General features: G+C 38.1%; 1 protein-coding gene across 5 annotated transcripts in view; it reads left to right on the plus strand.

Moving 5' to 3' along the window:
* The window catches only part of Lrrk1 (leucine rich repeat kinase 1), a 154,206-nt gene that overhangs the window by 59,802 nt on the left and 70,452 nt on the right, over positions 1–23,952 (plus strand). For all 5 annotated transcript variants that reach the window (XM_078051265.1, XM_078051266.1, XM_078051264.1 and 2 more), the window contains 3 exons: positions 8,086–8,257; positions 11,221–11,400; positions 11,848–11,996. In XM_078051265.1, coding sequence (XP_077907391.1) covers positions 8,086–8,257; positions 11,221–11,400; positions 11,848–11,996 — 501 coding nt within the window. The remainder of the gene's footprint in view (positions 1–8,085; positions 8,258–11,220; positions 11,401–11,847; positions 11,997–23,952) is intronic.

Here is a 23,952-nt window from a genome sequence, read left to right on the forward strand (position 1 = left end):
ACTTCCATCTTCTCCTGACTTATCTGGCAGTAAGGAGACACTCCTCCTCCTCCAAGCCAGCGAGGAATTACAGCAAGCCTCATGATGAACCCAAAGTCCAACCTGTGCCCAGCAATAATATGGAGTCCCTCCCCCTGGGTGTTAACCAATTCTAGTATAGTAAAGAGGTGGCACCCTTGTTGACACACCAGAGCAGTTAGTAGAGTCTATATTCAAGTCTTAAATAAGATTCAGAGTCTTAAAATATATCTCCCCAAATTCTCTGGTTCTAATAAAAAAAAAAGACAGAAAAATTCATATGAGGAACCATAACAATTTCAAACTCAATGAAAAAAGACACAAATATACCCTAACAGCAAGATGACTCAGAAGTTAGAAATATCTGACAAGGATTCTAAAGCAAACATCATAAAAAGGTCTTCCAAATTATGAGCACACATAAATGAAAAAACAGAAAATCACAGAAAAGGGACATTTTGGCAAAAAAAAATGAAGATACCAGAAGAACGAAATGGAAATTTTAGAACTTAAAAATATTATGGCTGAAGTTTAAAAAAAAATGGATGGTCTCAATTCTAGAACAGAGAAGATAAAGGAAAGAAATAGTAAACTTTGAAGGTAGAACAATGGAAATTACCCAAATAGAAAAAAAAAACAGAAAGGGAAAGAGAAAAATAGGCTGTAAATAAATGAGTAGATCCGATAGCTAATATTCATGTCATTAAAGTCCAAGAAGGAGAGTATAAAGAAGGCAGGACTAAAAGACTACTGAAAACTTCCGAAAAATGGCCAAAAGAAGGTAAATTTTAAAAACAGATATAAGAGGCTGAATGAATCCCAACAGAATAAATCTAATGAAATCCATTCCTAACATAGCATAGTCAAACTTATGAAAACAAAAGAAAACAAAGCAAGCAAAAATCAAGAAGCAGCCAGAGAGATATATTGACCGCAGGAAAAAAACATTTCAGATGACAGTGAATTCTTGATCAGAGACCAAAAGACAAGAAGAAAGTGGCACATTTTTTCAAGTGCTGAAAGGAAAAAAAAAAAAAGTCAACTCGGAATGGCATATATTGGAGAACACAGCCTTCAGGAATGAAGGGAAAATACAGACATTCTGGAATAATGGAAAACTAAGAGGATTAATTTCCAGACGCTCTACCCTAAATGAATGTCTAAAGGAAATTTTCTAGACCCAGAGACAATGACAAAAAGAGGAAGCTTAGAACACCCAGAGAGAAGGAGGAATATGGAAACAGCAAAAATATAGGTAAATGAAATAAATTTTCAATTTGAAAATTGAAGCAGAAACCATAACATTGCCTATCATAGTTCTTAATATATAGAAAGAAAATGTTTAAGATGAGAATTATTTTATAAATGAAGAAGGGTCAAGTGATACAAAGAGGTAAGGCTTTTATGCTCCATTCAAAATGGTAAAATGTTGAAAACAGGAGATTTTGATAAGTTATGTATCTATGATATAATGTGTATCTATGTATTATATGTATAATATAACATGTAATGTGTACAAATACTAAAAAAAACTATGCAGGGAGATAATGCTCAAAATACTATATATTAAATGAAATTCAAAAATTTTTAAGGGACTCCGAGGAAGACAGGAAATGAAAACAGAAAAATGAAGCAGAGAGCAAACAGAAAACAAACAATCAAGCAAAATAACATGGTACACTTAAACCTTAACATCTAAATATTATATTAAACACAAATGGTCAAAATACATGAACTTAAAGACAGAGTTTACCAGAGTGGATTTTAAAAAGCATATGCAATTGTATACTATCTGTAAAGAAAAAAAAAACCTCATTTAAAATACAATGATATATGTAGGTTGAGAGAAAATGGATGGTAAAAGATATACTATGAAAACATTGATTTTCTGGCTATAGTGATACCAGAAAAGTAGGTATTAGAGCAAGAAAAATTACCATGGACACATAGGGTTATAATGATAAAGGACTTATCCACCAAGAAAACATAGCAGTCTTAAATGCATATGTACCAAATGACAGAGCTACCAAAATTATGAAACAAAAGCTGATATAACTGAAAGGAGAACTAAATAAGTTCACAATTGTAGTTAGGGGCTAGAAGTTTTGACGCTCTCTCTCTGAACAATTGATAGAACAATTAAATGGGAAATCATCCAGAATACAGAACAACACTATCAACCAACAGAATCTGACATTTATAAAACATTCCATTCAATAGCAGTAGATACATTCTTTTCAAATGTCCACATATCATATATCAAGATAAACCAATAACCTTGGCTATGAAACAAACCTCAACAAATTTTAAATAATTGAAATCATACAGAATGTGTTCTCCAACTTCAGTGGAATCAAAATAGAAATCAATAACAAAAAGACAATGGGATGATCTCCAAGGACTGGAAACTAACCCCATACTTTAAAAGAATCTATGGGTCGAAGAGAAAGTTTCAAAGGAAACTTAAAACAAAATAGCTGAATGAAAATGAAAATACAAGAGAAAAGAGACAATCACCAATAATAAAGAAGGAAACAGGAAATATGACTACAGATCCTGGAGGCGTCGGAAGGATACTAGAGGAACACTGTGAACAACTCTATGCACATAAATTTAGCAACTTAGATAAAATGGACAAATCTTTCAAAAGTAGACACTACCACAACTTAATTAATATGAAACACATAATTTGAATTAAGAATTCTTTAACCATTAAGGAAATTCAATTTGTAATTTTAAACCTTCTAAAAACATAAATCTATAGCTCAGAAGATTTCACTGTAAGAATCCTCCATAGTCTCTTCCAGAAAATAGGAGGGAATACATTCCAACATTTCTATAAAGCCAATATTTCCAGAATCCCCAAACTAGACAAAGACAGCATAAAAGTAACCCCCCTCCAAAAAAAAAAAAAAAAGAAAGAAAAATAGCAATCTCTAGTCTCCATCATGAATACAGACGCAAAAACTCAGCAGTAAATGAAAAGAATTACACACACCATGATCAAAGAGGCTTATTCCAGGGATATAAGACTGATTCTATATTTAATAATCAGCATAATCCTCCATATTAATAGACCAAAGACGAATATTTGCTTTACTACATCAATTTATGCAGAAAAGCCATTTGAAAAATTCAATTCCCATTCATGACTTAAGAATTCTCAGAAAATTAGAAATAAAGGGGAACTTCCTTCATCTAAAATCTACAAAATACCTACAACTAATACCATACCTGATGGTGGTAGTCTGTGTGCTATTACTATTAACAAAATACCCACCATTGGGTAATTTATAAGGAAGAGAGGTTTTGATCTCATGGTTCTGGAGTCTCGCAAGATTCTCTTGCTGCATCATAACATGAAAGAAAAGCAAAGAACAGGCAGATGCATGTGGAGGAGATTGAAACACAAGAGGCAAGTTCACCCAATAACAACTTGGTCTTCTCAGATACACACTCCCTTGATAAAGGCATCAATCTCTCTCAGTGACCTAATCACCTCTTAAAGGCACAACCTCCCAACACCACCACAATGGTAAGCAAGATTCTATAGGAGTTTTGGAGGGGATAAACCATATTTGAACCATAGCAATGGTGAAGGACCTCTTTCCCCCTAAGATCAGGAACAAGGCAAGGATGTCCACTCTCAATACAGTACCCCAAGTTCCATTCAAGAATAGTTATAATTATATTCAATAAGATACTATTCAGTGTACTACTGGAAGTCCTAGCCAGTACAATAAGGCAAGGAAATGAAATATATCTGACAGGGAAAAAACTAAAACTGTCCTCTGTTTGCAGAGGATGACCTATATAGAAAATGTGTGAATGAAGCAATCCATAGAAGAAAAAGTTGGTAAATCAGATGATTCAAAATTAGAAACTTTTGCTGTGAGAAATTCTCTGTTATGAGGATAAAAAGACAAACTGTAGATGGGGAGAAAATATTTGCTAACTATACACCTGACAAAGTTCTCATATCTAGAAAATATAAAGAATTTTTAAAACTTTAACATTGAAAAGCAAAAAAAAAAAAAAAAATCCAGTTCGGAAATGAATGAATTCGTGAAGAAATGTTTGTCTTAACAGGATATATAGGGAGCAAATAAGCACATGAAAAGCTGTTCAGTATCCTTAATCATTAGGGAAATGCAAATTAAGACCATGATGAGAAATCACTGTGAACCCATTGTAATAACTAAATAGTGAAAAAAAAATCTGGTGGGAATACAAAGAAACTGTCTCTCATACATTGCTGATGAGAATGTCAAGTGATGAAGACACTCCGGTAGTGGTTTAGTAGTACATTAAAAAAACTAGAAGCATACTTACATTATGAGCCAGCAATTGAACTGAACATTTATTCTGGAGAAGTGAAACTTCAGTACCCACAAAAATGAGTGCACAGTTGTTTGTCCCAGCTTTATTTGTAATAGTCACAAACTAGATGTAATCAAAAACTCTCAGTTGACAAGGGGTTAAACATACCAGAGTCCTACTAAGCAATATAAAGATACTTATGGAAATGTACAGCAACTCAGTTGGTCTCCAGACATTATGCAGAGTGGAAGGTAAGCCAGCCTCCCAAGGTCATGTTCTATACGATTCCACTTTTAATTCCACAAAATGACAGAGATGGAAGAGAGATTGGTGGTTGCCTGGGAGATCAGGGTATGGAGAGGACTGTGGTTGAGACTCAAAAGGAGTAGCGGGAGGGAGATTCCCGTGGTAAAGGAAAGTTCCGTGTCTGGATTGTGGTGGTGACACATGTGACGACATAGTGTCAGAGTTATATACACAGGTCTTACTAAAATGGTCTTACCAGTTTTGGTGATGGTAAGATGTTACCATTGGGGAAAACCAAATGAAGGCTAATCAGACCTTCATGTACTATTTTTTGCAACATCCCATGAATTTCTAGTTATTTAACAGTAAAAAGAAAAAGTAAAAAAACAAGTGAAATATAATTCCACTTTCATAGAGTTTAAAAACTCACAAAAACGAATGCTTGGTGTGGGAAGTCAGGATGGTGGTTCCTCCTGTTAGGGCAGTGACAGGAAACAGACACAGTTGTCCTTCTGGGCTCAGGGCACTATTCTGCTCTTTGGTCTGGGACCAGTCACACAGGTGCAATCAAGTGGGAGTTCATGAAACTGAGCACTTCTAACTTTTTTCACTCTTCTAGGTTATGTAATAAACTGATAAAAAGTTATAATGAGTTAGGTAAAAAGAACATTTGGTTTTGCGCAGACTACCTGTGAGTGTGTATGGATAAACGTGTCCTGGGAGGCTTGTGAGAGAGCTTTCCTTTGCAGAGGCGCGTTAGTTGATGGAGCTATAGAAAGTCATCTATTTTTTTTTTTTTTACTAAATTAAATTAAATACATACTCCAGAGCCTCTGGGCTGTCTTCAGCCAGAGAATCAGCTCCAGCTCCTCCCGCCTTCTGGATCCCTCTTGACCTTAGGCTGGCTTAGTGAGATCTCCTACCAACTCTTGAGAATGGAGCTTTTAAGCCTATAACCGACTGGAGTCTAGACGGCTGTTAGTTGTATTAGTCGTTTAATCAATCACCGTGGTTTTTCTCCATAATGCAAGTGCTTTCCTGGAATGGCAGGGCTAATGGGCCCCACCCTGGGCAGAGCAGCAGGCAGTAGGTTTTTCTTTTCTGGTCATATTAAATACACAACTCTCTACTGTCCTCCAAATCATTCCATCCCTGAAAATGTCCCTTGTCCCACTTGTCATCACTCATTGCAACCCATTCATTCCATTAACTGAAACTGAACTGTCCTCCAAATCCCTCTTTTTCTTGGATGGAATGAAGGGAGCATGGGTTTTGGAGCTGCACAGACAGCAAGTCAACTTGAGGTAGGGGTGGGGGGATCTGATCATAAAACCTGACCATGGACAAGTTTTCATTTCATCTACAAGATGAAAATACAGGTAACAACGTTGCGTGACTGGTATGTAGATCAGAGTGATCATATGAAGTACTCTGTGCTGCATCTGGAATGTGGTCAGAGCTTGACAAATATCAATTCCCTTCCCTGGCTTCCATTTTCCCATTTCTGCCCATTTCACCCTAACGTGAACTCTAGACCCCTGGTTTTCTTTTTTCTTTTTTTCTTTTTTTTTCCGCAGTGCTGGAGATCAAACTGAGTCTCCCGCCTGCAAGGCATGTGCTCTACCACTGAGCTACATCCCCTACCCCAAGACACTTACTTTCTAAACTGTTCAGCAAATAACATGTGCTCGTTGGTGGTTCTTTTATGCACATTCCTGCCTTGAACTTAACTTTAAATTCTTGGAAGCCAGAAGTCACCCCTGCCATCCTCTCTGCTCAGAAGTGCCTCTTACCCACAGTAGGTCCTCCATAATTGTTCTGATGCCTCTGGTTGTCTCATCCCACCTTGGGTTCCCTACATGCCTCCTTGACGATGCTAATGGTCAAGTCCAGAAGCAGCCACATTCCAGTAGGATGTAAAGGTTCAGTAATGCAGTCACACACTTCACATACGTTTCCAGCCCGCACCTGAGCAGCCTTTCTGCCCACCCAGGGAGCCTGTGAAAAGTCAGGGCCATGTTTACATTAGTCCATGACAGCCACTTCTGGGCTCTGTGAACTTGAGCGAGGTATGAAACCTCTGGGGACCTCTATTCCCTGTCCATGTATTAACCTTCTTCCTGCCTCAATACATTTTTACCTTTCACAATGGCTGGGATGAAGTGGGAACTTAGGCTCGTGTCCAGTTTCCACCCTATCCCCTTTCCCTCTGGACTACCAACCAAGAATCCCACTGTGTGGGGGGCTGGGGTTGTAGCTCAGCGGTAGAGCGCTCGCCTAGCCTGTGCGAGGCCCTGGGTTCGATCCTCAGCACCACATAAAAATAAATAAATAAAATAAAGGCATTGTGTCCAACTACACCTAAAAAATAAATATTTTTTTAAAAAAGAATCCCACTGTGTATTCCCAAATGATCTTTGTCCTTTGGATCAGATCTGTGGCTTGCCCTCACCTGTCACATTTCTTTTACGAATACCTTGCAAAATGGTCCTTCACAGAGCTTGTCTTTTTGTAAGGTACAATCAACCTGAATCAGTTGGCAGTTGAGCCCTAGGTCTGTGCTGAGAGGGGACACTCTTATACCTGAGTTTATGAAGCAGATGGTTGAGAGCAGTGCTGTCCAGTAGAAATAGAATGTGAACCACATATGCATTAACAAATTTCCTAAGGCACAATGAGGAAGTAAAGGGAAACAGAAGAAATGGTAATAACATTATTTCATTTAACCTGAATAGAGGCAGTCTCTAATTTTCAAAGACTGACAGTGAGTTTTGGAGTTTGCAATAGTGTGAAGATCATTTGTATTCTGTGAAAGTTGTACTTGAATTTTGAATTTTTCTCTTTTCTCAGGCTAGTGATATGCGGTTCCATCCTCTCTCATGATTTGGGCAGCAGTGGTGAGCTACAGCTCTCAGTTAGCTGCAGGGTCAGGCAGGGGGAAACAGCTGGTACTGGACAGTGTGTTGCATTGCTAAGCTAGGGTGCTTGGTAAGTCAAGTGGGTTCAGTGCATTTTCAGTTTACAATAAGTTTATTGGGAACATAAGCTCATCATAAGTCAATGAACATCTATACATAGATTAAAAATCATTCTTTCAGGGTTGGGGCTGTAGCTCAGTGGTAGAGTGCTTGCCTTGCAGGTGCAAGGCCCTGGGTTCAATCCTCAGCACCACATAAAAATAAATAAACAAATAAAGATAGTGTGTCCATCTATAACTAAAAAAAATAATCATTATTTCAATATGTAATCAACATAAAATTATTAATGAGCTGGTTTACCCTTTTGCACTAGGTTTTTGAAGTCCCAGGTGAACTTCCACTGTCCTCCTCTCACTTCCAACAGCCATATTTCCAGTCTGCACGGCTGCTCATGGCAGGCATTGTCATCCTGGGCAAAGAGGCCCCACTCTTGCCCACAGGCTTGGTAAAACACTTCAAGCTGATTCACTTGGCAATCCCAAACACAGCTGGTCTCACTGAAGCACTACTCTGTTTTGACCAGGGTCAACTTCTGAGCATCTCAGCAGCCCATGGGGATCTGGAGATGGTCCGGTATCTACTCTCCGAGAAACAGGTGGAGCTGCCAACGGAACCCACCGATGACAACCCAGCTGTGGTGGCGGCACATTTTGGGCACACTGAAGTTGTACATGAATTGCTTGAGTCCTTAGCAGGTAAATCACAGCACGTGAGCTTCTTACCACCTCTCAGGGGACCCTCTTTCATTTCAACCAGAAATTCTCATCTCTTCATGCTTTCACCAATAAGGAGATGAGTAAATCTGGTGCATCCGACTTACAATCTAAGTGAAACTGCCTGGTAACCACAGCACCAATCCCGTGTCTCACTCCCATTGACTCATGGGGAAATAATAAAAACACGAATGGTGTGACTCTACTTTGTGTACAACCAGATATGAAAAATTGTAATCTATATGTGTAATATGAGTTATAATGCATTTTGCTATCATATATAACAAATTAAAATTTTAAAAAAATGAAAAAAAATATTATTAAAGTCCATAGCTAACACTAGGGTTTATTCATAGACTATATGAGTTTTTACAAACATGTAATAATGACATCTCTCCACCATTACTTTATCATATAGAATAGTTTCACAGCCCCAAATATCCTGTTCTTCATTTGTTCCTTTCTCCCCCTTGAAAACCACTGGTTTATTTTATTTTATTTTATTTTTTATTTTTATTTTTTGGTACCAGGGATTGAACCCAGGGGCATTTAACCACTGAGCCACATCCCCAGCCCTTCTTTTATATTTTATTGAGACAGAGTCTCATTAAGTTGCTTAGGACCTCACTAAGTTATTGAGGCTGGCTTTGAACTTGCAGTCCTCCTGCCTCAGCCTCCCAAACTACTGGGATTATGGGCATCTACCACTCATCTTTTTACTGTCCCCATAGTTTTGCCTTTTCTAGAGAGTCATGTGATTGGAATCATCAGTAGACAGCCTTTTCAGATGGGTTTCTTTGACCTAGTGATAGGCACCTAAGTTTTCCTCTGTGTCTTTTCATAACCTCATAGTTCCTTCAGTGACTGAATAATATTCCATTATATGGATGTACCATGCTGTTTTGCATTTGTGATTCTCCCTCTGGTAAACTCAGGGTGTCCTGATCTCCTATAATTTCTTATGGTGACATTGGCTTACTAATTATGGACAAGTTCGGGCTGGCATCACTATGGCTATAGGTTGAAACAGGAGCCTTGGCACCCTGTAGGAGCCAAAAGATGGCTCTCTCTTAAGGAATTCCCAGGATGGGCCTTGTTCTAGCCCCAAAGAATCTATACCAACTGACTCTACCACTTAATCATACAGCTCATATTTATTGAATATTTGCCAAGTACTGAGCACCCTTTGAACTTCAGAGCCATGGAGATTTTTTTTTTTTAAGTTATTGTAGTCTTTTAAAAGCTCCTGGCCAAGCAGAGGATATTGAGATAGAAAGGAAGTAGGCTCTGTGTCTTTGTGGGAGGAAGGAGGAAGGCAGTCATGGTCAGGAGTTAAGTAGGACCCAAGATAAGAGGTAGCTAGAGGCAAAGGAGTTGGAGGGGAGGGGTGATGAGAGTGTCCTTTGAAGCATATCATAATGTAGTTTCTGGTTGCTGGCCATCAGGGAGGAGGAAGGGTGGAGACCAAAATGGGGTGCTCCCTGAGTGTGGAATTTAGGACTCAGAGAATACAGGTAGGGGGTTTGTGCCGTTAATAGAACACTCTTTTTTTTTTTTTTAACAAAGCAGAATTGAAGTCTCGACTCTGCCCTTTTACCAACTCCAGACCTTCAACAAATTCCCAACCTCTCTGAGCTTTGGTTTCCTCATCTTAAAATGGTAGTTTTGAAATATAGCACCTGCCACCTGAGATTGACACACCTACATCTCAAAAGACGTTAGCATCACACTTGCTATATTTGTCTTACTTAGATATCCCTGCAGTAAATGGATTAAGGAGCACTTGTTTTCTGATAATATGCCTTGAATCATTTATCCTCGTTAGCAACAGAAGAAGGGACATTCAGTTAGCACCAGCAACAGCCCAAGCACTATGCCAGATGCCTTATAGGGTGAATTCCAATTCTTGCCATCCTCCTCTCCATTGGCTGTTCAATGTCCTATCATGGAGGGGAAGGTTGCCCTCTCCATGCCTGGGGACACTTTGATCTTTAAGAACCTTACACCTCTAAAAGAGAAAATGTCATGATGCTGCTGGGGAGTTTCAGAAGATGAGGTCATTTCTCCATGGCAACTTGGTCCAGAAGATACTGTGCTATTTTGAACATGAAGATGTTGTCATTCTTCATCCCACACTACCCCTGTTCTTCAATGTGCTACAGTTATTTCATCCTGGAATTAAGTAGGCGGTTCTTTCAGGGAGTAACTCTAAATCATTTAGCCTGCAGAATTAGATCTAACTTCTTTTGTCAAAGCTTTTTTAAGAAAATTATTACTCACTGCAGAAAATTTGAAAGAGCAGAGCATTGTTAGTACTCTAATAATGTGATAACGTAACATAGTGAATTAGATTTACTGATTCAGGCACTCTGTGTACGATATGCTATATAATTCTCATATTAAGCTTTCGACAATGAGTGTTATTATACCCATTTTACTTCTGGGTGAACTGAGGCAGAGAGGTTAAGGAATTTGTTCAAAATGACATGCCTAAAATAGTTTAACCCTAAACTGCCTGTCTCCAGAGCTTGATTCCTGTTTGTTATGCTACTGTAGGAGCAAAGTCAAGATGGGGATGAAGTCAAGGTTCCAGGTAAAGTTCAGAATCCTGCTACCCAGAGAGAATACCACCATGCTGGAGAAGTTTATTCTATTCTTAATTTCCAAAAGTACTTTTTTTTAATGCAGTTCAGATCCCACACTATAAGTGTCATTGTGAATCCTGCTTTTCTTCATTTGGCATTATTTGACCAGCAGGTGGATTTATAATGAATGATGTGGGGAAACATCATATACACTCAGATGGACAATTCTAGAAAACACTGTCCACCCAACAGAAGCAATTTTCAACTAGAAACAGAACAGCTCAATTATATTAGCAGTCAAGTGTGAGCAACCAGTACCCTCCAGTGCCACTTTCCCTCTGTCCTGTCACCTCTCACCAGGTCCCTGCAGCCACCAGCGGCTACTGAACTGGATGCTGGCCCTGGCTTGCCAGCGGGGGCACCTGGGGGTGGTGAAGCTCCTGGTGCTGACCCACGGGGCCGACCCAGAGAGCTACGCGGTGAGGAAGAACGAGTTCCCTGTCATCGTCCGCTTGCCCCTCTACGCAGCCATCAAGTCAGGTGGGTCCCGCCCTGAAAACTGTCCCTTTTCCAGATGTGGGACTATGGCTTCACCCCCATCCCTGACTCTGCCAGCACCTCTGTGGAGACAACTCCCTGTTCTGTTTCTTTTCCAAACTGTCTGAACCCTCCCTCCCTCCCTCCCTCCCTCCTCCTACCTTCACTCTCCCTGGTCAGGGGATTTCAGTGATGGGGACCAACTGTGCCAGATGTCACCCTTGTATGAGGGTGACATTGTATGACTTGTACGACTCTCCAGAGGGCAGAGTCTCACAGAAATCCTCTCAGTGCCAGGAATCCTCTCAGTGCATCCGGGGACGTCATAGAGAAGCTCACCCAGGATGAGAGCTGCTGGGCTCCCACCCCGCCTGGTGGGATTGGCCATCTTGGACAACAGTGATGCAGTCCACGTGGGAATGCCCTTTGCCTTCTGCTTTGTCCCCTTAGGGAATGAAGACATTGCCATATTCCTGCTTAGACACGGGGCTTTCTTCTGTTCCTACATCCTACTGGACAGCCCTGACCCCAGCAAACATCTCCTCAGGAAGTATTTCATCGAAGCCAGTGACTTGCCCAGCGGTCGTCCAGGAAAACCTGTGAGTACTCACTGCCTGTGCAGGGGGATCCCAAATCGGGGTTTCATGTACTGTTTTCTCAAGGCCTTCTTTGGGCATTTTCCCAAAATTGGTTACATGGGCCATAATTTTTTTTTACTGGTTTTTAAATTTCCTTTATTAAATTTTTGAATTAAATTAAGTTACACGTGTTGTAACAAGTGAAAACGGAGGAGAGAAGTCATAAAAATTACAATCCTTCCCTCTGTGAAGTAAATAATTTAGCAACCTGGTAAGGATCTCGTCACGTCTTTCCCTTTGCAAAGTCATAAAAGCATTTATAAACCTCTCTAGGGCGTCGTTAGTTTTCTGTGTTAAAACTAAAAATGACATTGCATTATGTATCTTCAACTTGACTCCTTAAAATTTACTACTTCTTTCACAGACTCATTCCGGATCAGTCAAGGTGGCTGCAAACCTGTTCTTTTAAACACGTGCCTTAGATTTGTAGAGTCAGTGTAGCTTAGTGGCCTCAGCCCTTCATCTGTGGGTTTACATTTGGAGTATTCCTGGTTTGGGCCTTGTAGTATGTAGCCTGATTTACTAGGGTATATTTGCATATGATCAGAGTTCTAAAAATGGACTGCTTTGGAACCACAGCCTCAAACACATGGTGGTCAGTCACACTTTGACCAGCAACATCTGGGACTCTCTATCTCCATTCCTTGGCCAGCATTTGATATCCCAGAGCCTTTTCGTTCCTATCAACCTGATAGGTAAAATGATAACTATTAAGTGTTTCAATTATTAATACTTGTTTAATATTTTTTTAAATATCCATAGTCCTTTCTAATTTTGTGGGCTGCCCATTAAAGTTTGTGGATTATTTTTCCAAATATCTTTATCTCTTTCATTCCACTTTGGAAAGTCTTTCACATATTAGGGATTCTAAGCCCTTGTAGATCCTATTTGTTGCCAATATTTTTCCCCTACTATTATTTTTCTTTTGTCTGTTATCTTTTTTGATAACAAAGATTTAAGAATATATGATGAAATATATTTCTGTTCTTTATAGCATCCAGATTGGATAGAAAGGGTTTATCCCTGCCACTTTTATATAAATAATTTCCTAAAGAATTTATGATACTTTTATTCACTGATGTTTTTTACATTTTTAAATTTTTTATTCTAATTTGTTGTATATGACAGCAGAATGCATTACGATTCATATTACACATATAGAGCACAATTTTTCATATCTCTGGTTGTGTACAAAGTATATTCACACCAATTTGTGTCTTCATACATGTACTTAGGGTAATGTTGTCCATCTCATTCCACAATTTTTTTTTACCCCCATGCCTCCTCCACTCCCCTCCCACCCCTCTGCCCTATCTAGAGTTTGTCTATTCCTCCCATGCTCCCCCTCCCTATCCCACTATGAATCAGCCTCCTTATATCAGAGAAAACATTCATCATTTGGTTTTTGGGGGGATTGGCTAACTTCACTTAGCATTATATTCTCCAATTCCATCCATTTACCTGCAAATGTCATGATCTTGTCCTCTTTTATTGATGAGTAATATTCCATTGTATATATATACCACATTTTCTTTATCCATTCATCTACTTAAGGGCATCTAGGTTGGCTCCACAGTTTAGCTATTGTGAATTTATTGTACTGCTATAAACATTGATGTTGCTGTGTTCCTGTATTATGATGTTTTTAAGTCCTTTGTGTATAGACTGAAGAGAGGGACAGCTGGATCAAATCGTGGTTCCATTCCCAGTTTTCCAAGGAATCTCCATACTGCTTTTCATATTGACTGCACCAATTTGCAGCCTCACCAGCAATGTATGAATGTGCCTTTTTCCCCACATCCTTGCCAACACTTATTGTTGTTTGTATTCATAATAGCTGCCATTCTGACTGGAGTGAGATGAAATCTGAGTAATTTTGATTTGCATTTCTCTAATTGCTAGAGATGTTGAACATTTTTTCATATATTTATTTATTGATTGTATATCATCTTCTGAGAAGTGTCTGTTCAGTTCCTTGGCCCATTTATTGATTGGATTATTTGGTTTTTGGTGTTTAGGTTTTTGAGTTCTTTATATACCCTAGAGATTAGTGCTCTATCTGAAGTGCGAGTGGTAAAAATTTGCTCCCAAGCTGTAGGCTCTCTATTCACCCCACTAATTGTTTCTTTTGCTGAAAAGAAGCTTTTTAGTTTGAATCCATCCCATTTATTGACTCTTGATTTTAATTCTTGGGCTACAGGAGTCTTATTAAGGAAGTCGGGGCCTAATCCAACGTGATGGAAATTTGGACTATTTTTTCTTCTATTAGACAGAGGGTCTCTGGTTTAATTCCCAGGTCCTTGATCCACTTCAAGTTGAGTTTTGTGCAGGATGAGAGATAGGGCTTTATTTTCATTTTGTTACATATGGATTTCCAATTTTCCCAGTTTCCTTTGTTGAAGAGGCTATTTTTTCTCCACTATATGTGTTTGGTGCCTTTGTCTAATATAAAATAATTGTAATTACGTGGGTTAGTCTCTGTGTCCTCTATTCTGTACCAGTCTGTTTTGGTGCCAATATCATGCCATTTTGTTACTATTGCTCTGTAGTATAGTTTAAGGTCTGGTATAGTGATGCTACCTGCTTCACTCTTCTTGCTAAGGATTGCTTTAGCTATTCTGATTTTCTTATTTCTACAGATGGATTTCATGACTGATTTTTCTATTTCTATGAGGAATGTCTTTTGATTGGAATTGCATTAAATCTGAATAGTGCTTTTGGTAGTATGGTTATTTTTACAATATTAATTCTACCTATCTAAGAACAAAGGAGATCTTTCCATCTTCTAAGGTCTTTTTAAATTTCTTTCTTTTGCATTCTATAGTTTTCATTGTAGAGGTCCTTCATCTCTTTTTTTAGGTTGTTTCCCAAGTATTTTATTTTTTTTTTGAAACTATTGTAAATGGGGTAGTTTTCCTGATTTCCATTTCTGAGTATTTATCACTGATATACGGAAATCCCTTTGATACATGGGTGTTGATATATCCTGCTACTTTGCTGAATTCATTTACTAGTTCTAGAAGTTTTCTGGTGGAACTTTTAGGGTATTCTAAGTATAGAATCATATCATCGGCAAATAGTGCCAATTTGAGTTCTTGTTTTCCTATATATATCTTTTAATTTCTTTCATCTATCTAATTGCTCTGGCCAGTGTTTCAAGAACTAATTTAAATAGAAGTGGTGAAAGAGGGCATCCCTGTCTTGTTCTGGTATTTAGAGGGAATTCTTTCAATTTCTTTATATTTAGAATGATGTTGGCCTGGGGCTTAGCATAGATAGCTTTTACAATGTTGAGATATGTTCCTGTTATCTATAGTTTTTCTAGTTTTTGAACATGTATGGGTGCTGTATTTTGTCAAATGATTTTTCTGCATCTATTGAGATGATCAAATGATTCTTATCTTTAAGTCTATTGATGTGATGAATTATATTTATTGCTTTCTCTATTTTGAACCACCCTTGAATCCCTGGGATGAACCCCATTTGATCATGATGCACTATCTTTTTGATATGTTTTTTGTATTTTATTGAGAATTTTTACATCTATGTTCATTAAGGATATTGGTCTGAAGTTTTCTCTCTCTCTCTTTTTTTTTTTTTTTTTGATATGTCTTTGCCTGGTTTTAGAATCATGGTGATATTGGCCTTATAGAAAGAGTTTGGAAGTGCTCCCTCTTTTTCTATTTTCTGAAATAAATTTAAGAGTATTGGTATTAGTTCTTCTTTAAAGATCTTGTAGCACTCGGCTGTGTGTTCACCTGGTCCTGGGCTTTTCTTGGTTGGTAGGCTTCTGATGGCATCTTCTATTTTATCACTTGAAATTGATATGTTTAAATTGTGTATATCACCCTGATTCAATTTGGGCAAATCATGTGACTCTAGAAATTGAGTTTTCTCTCTCCTTCCCTTTGTTAGCATGGGTTTGTCAATTTTATTTATTTTTTCGAAGAACCAACTTTTTGCTTTGTCAGTTTTTTCAATTGTTTCTTTTGTTTCAATTTTGTTTATTTCAGCTCTGATTTTAATTATTTTCTGTCTTCTACCGCTTTTGTAGGTGGTTTGTTCTTCTTTTTCTAGAGCTTTGAGATGTAGTGTTAGGTCATTTATTTGTTGACTTTTTCTTTTTTTAAGGAATGAACTCCATGCAATGAACTTTCTTCTTAGTACTGCCTTCATAGTGTCCCAGAGATTTTGATATATAGTATCAGTGTTCTCATTTACTTCTAAGAATTTTTTAATTTCCTCCTTGATGTCTTTTGCAGCCCATTGTTTATCCAGAAGCATATTATTTAATCTCTAGGTGTTGGAGTAGTTTTTTAAATTTTATCATTGATTTCTAATTTCATTCAATTATGATCTGATAGAATGCAGGGTAGTATCTCTACATTTTTAAATTGTTAAGAGTTGCCTGTGGCATAATATATGATCTCTTTTAGAGAAGGATCCACGTGCTGCTGAAAAGAATGTGTATTTGCTCATTAAAGGATGAAATATTCTATACATGTCAGTTACGCCTAAGTTATTGATTGTATTATTGAGTTCTATAGTTTCTTTGTTCAGCTTTTGTTTGGAAGATCTATCTAGTGGTTAAAGAAGTAGGTTAAAGTCACCCAGAATTATTGTCTTGTTGTCAATTTGACTCTTGAACTTGAGAAGAGTTTATTTGATGAACATAGATGCTCCATTGTTTGGGGCATATATATTGATAATTTTTATGTCTTATTGGTGTATGGTTCCCTTGTGCAGTATTAAATGTCCTTCTTTAGCTCTTTTGATTAACTTTAGCTTAAAGTCTACTTTATTTGCTATGAAGATGGAAACTCCTGCTTGCTTCCACAGTCTATATGAGTGGTATTATTTTTCCCAATCTTTCCCCTTCATTCTGCGTATATCATTTCCTATGAGATGAGTCTCTTGAAGACAGCATATTGTTGGGTCTTTTTTTTTTTATTATTCAATCAGCTAGCCTATGTCTTTTGAATGGTGAGTTTAGGCCATTAACATTCAGAGTTATTATTGAGACATGATTTGTATTCCCAGCCATTTTTGTTTATTTTTGCTATTTAACTTGACTTGGTTTTTTCCTTTGATTAGTTTTTTCCTTTAGGATAATACCTCCCTCTGCTGATTTTCATTGTTGTTTGTCATTTCCTCTTTATGGAATGTTTTGCCAAGGATGTTCTGTGGTGCAGGTTTTCTAGCTATAAATTCTTTTAACTTTTGTTTATCATGGAGGGTTTTTATTTCATCATCAACTCTAAAGCTTAATTTTGCTGCATACAAGATTCATGGTCGGCATGCATTTTCTTTCAGCACTCAATATATGTTGTTTTAGGATCTTCTAGCTTTCTAGGGTCTGGGTTGAAAAATCTGCACATAACCTAATTGGTTTCCTTTATATGTAATCTGATTCCTTTCTTTTGTGGCTTTTGATATTCTCTCATTATTCTGTATGTTAGGCATTTTCATTATAATGCACCTTGGTGTGGATCTGTTGTGATTTTGTACATTTGGTGTCCTGTAAGCCTCTTGAATTTGGTTTTCCAATTCATTCTTCATGTTTGGAAATTTTTCTGATATTATTTCATTAAATAGATTTCTCATTCCTTTGGTTTGGAACTCCATGTTTCCTCTATCCCAGTAACTCTTAAATTTGGTCTTTTTATGCTATCCCATATTTTTTGAATGTTCTGCTCACATTTTCACTGTGTGGTCTGCATTCTTTTCAAGATTATATATTTTGTCTTCATTGTCTGAGGTCCTGTCTTCCAATTGGTCTACTCTGTTGGTGATGCTTTCAATTGAACTTTTAATTTGATTTATTGTTTGTCTCATTTCAAGGAATTCTGTTTGGTTTTTCTCTAGAACCTCTATCTCCCTACTGAAATAATCTTTTGCTTCCTTATTTGTTTATGTAGCTCTTTGTTGTAATGATCTTTTGCTGTCTATATTTGCTCTCATATATCATCCTTTAATTCATAGAATATTTTAATTATGTACATCCTGAACTCCTTCTCTGTAATTTCTTCTGCTGTGCTTGCCATGGATTACAATAATGTGGTATCTTGATATGTTTGGGGCACTTTCTTCCCTTGTCTTTTCATGTTGATCGTGTGTCTGCCTTTCTAGCTCTGTGGATCTGAGGTTTTTACCCTATAGGCTTATAGTGCCTTATAGTGCCAATACCTCTCCTTTGAGGGGAAGGACAATGTTATCAGATCCCAATATAAACAAAATATCACCTAAAAACAAATTGTTGCTATTAAGACGTTTACAGTTTACGTTTACAATGGTGACCAATGGTGAATTCAATTATTATCTACAATATAATCAGTAGATTTGTAAAAGGACTTATAGTTTCTGATGGTGGACAAAGAACTTGAGGTGAAATGTAGGAAGATATTCTGAGGAGGTAGGAGGTGTGGATGTAGAGTTATTATACCTTAGGAATTGTGAAAGAGAAATCTAAAGAAAAAGGTTAGTAGCAGGAGAATAGAGAGGAAGTAATTTTGGGTAGACATGTAAGTGGGAAGACAGTAGAGTACATTAAAAAAACACACACATATATATTTAAAAAATGAAAAATGTTCCAATAGTAAAAATTGAAGAAAAAAAGAAAAAGAAAATAATATATATTTTTATATATTAAAATATATATATACATATATATATTTTAATATATATGGCTCAGTGGTAGAATGCTCCTTAGCATACACGAGGCCCTGTGTTCGATCCTCAGCACCACATAAAAATAAATAAATAAAGGTATTGTGTCCAACTACAACAAAAAAAATGAATATTAAAAAATAATATATAACACAACTGTAATATACTATTCAGTCATCCCAGTCGTCAATATCCTAATTCATGCAAAGTACTTGGTTTCCCATATGTTGGGGATATGAGGGCGGGAAAATAGAGAGGGAATAGAAGAAAAAAATCTCAAAGGAAGAGACAAGAATTGTTTTAGGTGGAGATCAGTCTCTTTCCTGCTTCTCCTCTTATCCAATAGATGGGGTCATCTGTTGTTAGTTGGTATTGTCATAGGGACAGACAAACAGGGCACCAAAGATAGCAGGAAACAGTTTTATTTGGCTGCAGCCAGGTTCAGAGGGCACAGCTTTTGCTGTAATCAATCCCCTGAACCCCGAGTTCAGGGAGTTTCAGAATTTTATACCCAGCATGTAAGGGGAGGGGCTCAGAAGTTCCCAGTCTTCAGAAGTTCACATAAAAGCATCTTTTTCTTTCACTGTTTTGGGCAAGTTAACCCTTCAAGGACAACACCTGAGAAGGGGAGAGCTTCTTCTCCCTTTCTTTCCTCCCCCTGCCAGCTGTTACCATGGAGCCCAATTGGTAACTTATCTTAAAAACCTAGACATCTCTGTGAAGCCCCAGCTCAAGGCCAGAGGCCTTATTTGCACATTTCTACAAACTACTATACTGAATCAATGTTTGTGAAAAACTAGTAAGCGGGTGTCCAGCACCTGGAGTGCTGATTTCTTCCAGGCTAGCAGTCAAGTAAAATAGGGTAACATAAAAATAGGAAGCGTATCTACATTAATTCTTTTGTGGAGTCTCCACAAAAGAGTTTTTGGAGGCTGATAGCCTCAAAATCAGCCATGGTGAAGATTTCTGGAGAAGCCCAGTTAAAATTTTCTGTGGAGAAAAGGGGTGCCACTATAGTTATCTCTGCCCTCAGGATAGTGATAGTAACCAGGGTGGAGGGTTAGTCCTGGGTGGGGGGCACCTGGAAGTGGGGCGACGCACTTGCTGGTTCCTGAGGGAGACTGCACCTCAAGGATCTCTTTTTGTGCCCACTCACGTGATGTGAGTGCCTCATCTTATCTCCTTATCTCACCTGAAGACCTCCCAGCTCCTGGTCTCTGTGTGAGTCTCTAAACTGTATCACACTCACTCTCTCCCTTACGGCTTCCTAATAAGGGGCCTTTCTCTCCAGGGCTCTTGTATGTGGCACTTTGGGCGCACTGTGCACCTGCCCGCTGAGAGCTGCTTGGTATTAGGCAGTCACTGTGCCGGGTTAGTGCTGCTGGGGAGAGGCAGGAACTAGACACTGTGTACCTGGCCAGCCCGAGTTCCAAACTGGGAGCTGCCCCCACTAACTATGCTGATGAAGGTGACCTGAGATGGAGACAGTTGTTTTCAGTGATGGGGTGTTGTATTGGGTTGGGGGAGTGGGGTGATGGTGTTGGATGTGGACTCTGAGTTCAGAGACTAGCTCTGAAGCGTACAATGCGTGGCTGTCGGCTTTCTTCAGAGCCTGTGTGATGTTCCCAGGTGCATGCAGGTTACCACATGTAGGGGATTATCTCCGCTGCTGCAGAATCCCAAGATGGAGGCGACAGGGAGCCCTTCAATTGTCCATGGGGATCCACATGGAAGTGGCCGCGGGAGATCCTGTGTGTGGGTAGTTGCCTGGGGTCCTGCATTTGAGCAGCATCCTGGATTTCTGCTCAGGGGTGGCCGAAAGTTGCATGGGTGCAATGCCGATGGTCCTCCTCAGGACCTTAGTCCCGCGTTTAGGAGTGGTTGGAAGACCCAGTCTGATGCTGAGGCCTGGAGCCCTGCACTGTATGGTGGCTGGGATTCCTGCGTGGGAGCAGGAATATCATTCACAGAAAAGCAGTATTCTCACTTTTTAAGTCCCAGGTCAAGGAGCACTCAGAATGCTACCTCCCTCTGGCCCACCGTCTTGGATCCCCCCAGTTTTTTTTATATTTTAAACTTTATTTTTCTGTTTCTTATCATTGTGTGTTGTATGAGGGAAGGGGCTGTCACATTTGTCTTTCTCTTGAGATGAATGGCCAGTTATTCCAACATAGTTTTAATTTTTTAATTAATTTAATTATTTAATTTTGAACATAAAAGAGTAGGATTTTTTCAAATGAGAGGAAAAGACACAGAACTCCCACAAGGCGAGAGGGGACTCTATAAGTGTTGCCCTCCGTCATATTTTTTTTATTCTTTTTAGTTATACATGACAGTAGAATGTATTTTGTCAGATTATGCATACATGGAGGATAACTTCCCATTTTTATGGTTGTACATGATGTGGAGTTACATTGGTCATGTATTTATATATGAACACAGGAAGAGTTATGTCTGATTTATTCTACTTTTCCATTCCCATCTCCCCTCTCTTCCCCTGTCCAATCCAGTGAACCTCCACTCCTTACTCCCCTTCACTGCCTATTGTGAGTCAGCATCTGCATATCAGAGAGAACTTTTGGCCTTTGGTTTTTTGGGATTGGCTTACTTCACTTAGCTTGATAATTTCCAGTTCAATTCCATCCATTTACCTGCAAATTTTGTTCTTCTTTATGGCTGTATATATGAACTACATTTTCTTTATCCATTCATCTGTTGAGGGGCACCTACGTTGGTTCCATAGCTTGGCTATTATGGATTGAGCTGCTATGAACATTGATGCGGCTGCATCACTGTCACTCGGTATATGCCAAGAAGTAGGATAACTGGGTCAAATGGTTGTTCCATTCCAAGTTTTCTGAGGAATCTCTATATTGCTTTGCAGAGTGGTTACACCAATTTGCAGTCTCACCAGCAACATATGAGTGTACCTTTCCCCCCACATCTTTGCCAACATTTATTGTTGCTTGTATTCTTGATAATTGCCTTCTGACTGGAGTGAGATGAAATCTTAGAGTAGTTTTAATTGCATTTCTCTATTTATCAGTAATGTTAAACTTTTTTTCATATATTTATTGACCATTTGTATTTCTTCTTCTTCTGTGAAGTACCTATTCAGATCCTTAGCCCATTTATTGAGTAGGTTATTTGTTTTTTTATGTTGAGTTTTTTGAGTTCTTTATATATCCTGGAGATGAATCTTGTATCTGAGGTACAGGTGGCAAAGATTTTCTCCCATTCTGTAGGCTCTCTCTCCACATTCTTGATTATTTCTTTTGCTGTTAAGAAGTCTAGCATATTTTTAACTCAGGTTTTCCTTTCCCTTTGAACTGAAATGTCATCATCAGCATTGCTACATATATTTGTATACATTCTGGGTTTCCAAGTAGTGGTACACTGGCTGCTTCCTCTCTTTCTGGCGAATACCACACTACTTTGATTATAGACATTTTTATTTAAGTCTTACAATCTGTTCATGCAAGTTTTCCACTTTTTTTTCTAAGTTTCTTATTAGACTAGACACTTGTTCAATTTTGTACAATTCCCATGGTCACTCTGCTTATGCAGATTTTACATCATTTAATGAGATTTTATTTTGTCTTCCTAAAGATCTTGGAACTCTCTTTTTTTATTGTTTTTTTTCCACAATTTCAGTGGGAGATATATATTTCCCATTTCCTTTTCCATCCTGATATTACTGGTGTTCAGATGGAGAAAGGGTTTTTTTTGTTGTTGTTGTTTGTTTATGTTTTAGACAGTCACCATCTTCTCATTAATTCAGGTGGTTTTTAGTAGAGTTTCTTGAGATTTTTTAGGTATATGATTAAGTCATCTGCAAATTGAAAACAAGTTTGTCTGTTCTTTTTAAATAGCTGTGTAACTTATTGTATTCTCTGTCTTACTGTGTATCACTAGAAATTTAGAAAGTTGGATAATCATGATGATAGCAGGTGCATCTATCTTGTTTCTAATCTTAAAGGTCTTGGTGTCAGCAATTTACAAACAACTTCCATAGGCTTTTGGTAAGTGTATTCTCGTGTTTAGATAGTTCCTGTGCTTTCATTTTTGATTAGAGTTTTTATTAGGAAAGTGTATTACTCAGATTTCTGTCATTGTGTCAAAATACCTGAGATAAATAACTTAAAAGAAGGAAAAAGTTTATTTTGGCTCCTGGTTTCAGAGATTTTAGTCCATACTCACCTAGTCCTGTCATTTTGGCCTATAATGAGGCAAAGCATTGTGGCTGGGAGTACCTAGTGGAGCAAAGCTGCTTATGTCATGGTGGCCAGGAAACCTAGAGAAAGGGGCAAGGGACCCAATACCCATTCAAGGAAGGGCAAGCCCCCAGGGACCTCACTTCCTCCTACTAGGCTGCTCCGAGAAGGCTCAGGCACCAAGCCTATAACGCATGAGCCTGTGAGACCTTTAAAATTCAAACCGTAGCAGAAAGGTTGTTGAGTTTTGTCAAATGCCCTTTTCATCACTATTGATATATTCATATAGTTTTTCTATTTTATTGATTTAATAAAATGATATGATAGTTTTTACCTAACCTTGATTTCCTGTAATAAACACTAGTTGTTTTGTTTTTAACTGCTGGATTTCAGCTACTGACATTTTATTGACAGTTTTTATATCCATATTTGAAGATGACTTGATCAATAGTTTTTTTTTTGTTATTGTTTAATGCGATTTGATATAAGATTATGCTTATTTCACATGATTTGGGGAACTTTCTATTTTGTTACGATCTGGAAATGTTTTGTAGGAAATATTGATGTTAAAGTTAATTAGATAAAGCAAGTCTTTGTTTGCTGACTTCTTTTAAAGTCATTGGTCAGTTCCCTTACATGTAGTTAAGGAGATGGAATTTTGGTAGAAAATCGTTTATTTCCTTTAGATTTTTTATTTGCCCTCGTGGCGCTGCTTTTATTTTCCCTGTATCTTTTTCTGGATTTGCGATTCCATTTCTCTTTTCATTTATGATGCTAAAGTTTGGTTTTTGTTTTTGTTTTGTTTTGTTTTGCTTTACTTTTTTTCTACAAAACTTAATCTAAACAGCCAATGATTATGTATTTTAGTGGCCCTATTGAGGAACTTGAAAATTTTTACTGATGTTCGTGATTTGTTTTATCTGGTATTTTGTTGGTATTTTGGACTAACTCCCTTCATATGTCCTCTTTGGGTATTTGGTTGTTGATGGTGAAGTCACAGCAAAACCCCGGCACCAGACTTCCCGCTTCTATTATGG

This window comes from Ictidomys tridecemlineatus, chromosome 5 (genome assembly GCF_052094955.1).
Source record: "Ictidomys tridecemlineatus isolate mIctTri1 chromosome 5, mIctTri1.hap1, whole genome shotgun sequence".
Lineage (NCBI taxonomy): Eukaryota > Metazoa > Chordata > Mammalia > Rodentia > Sciuridae > Ictidomys > Ictidomys tridecemlineatus.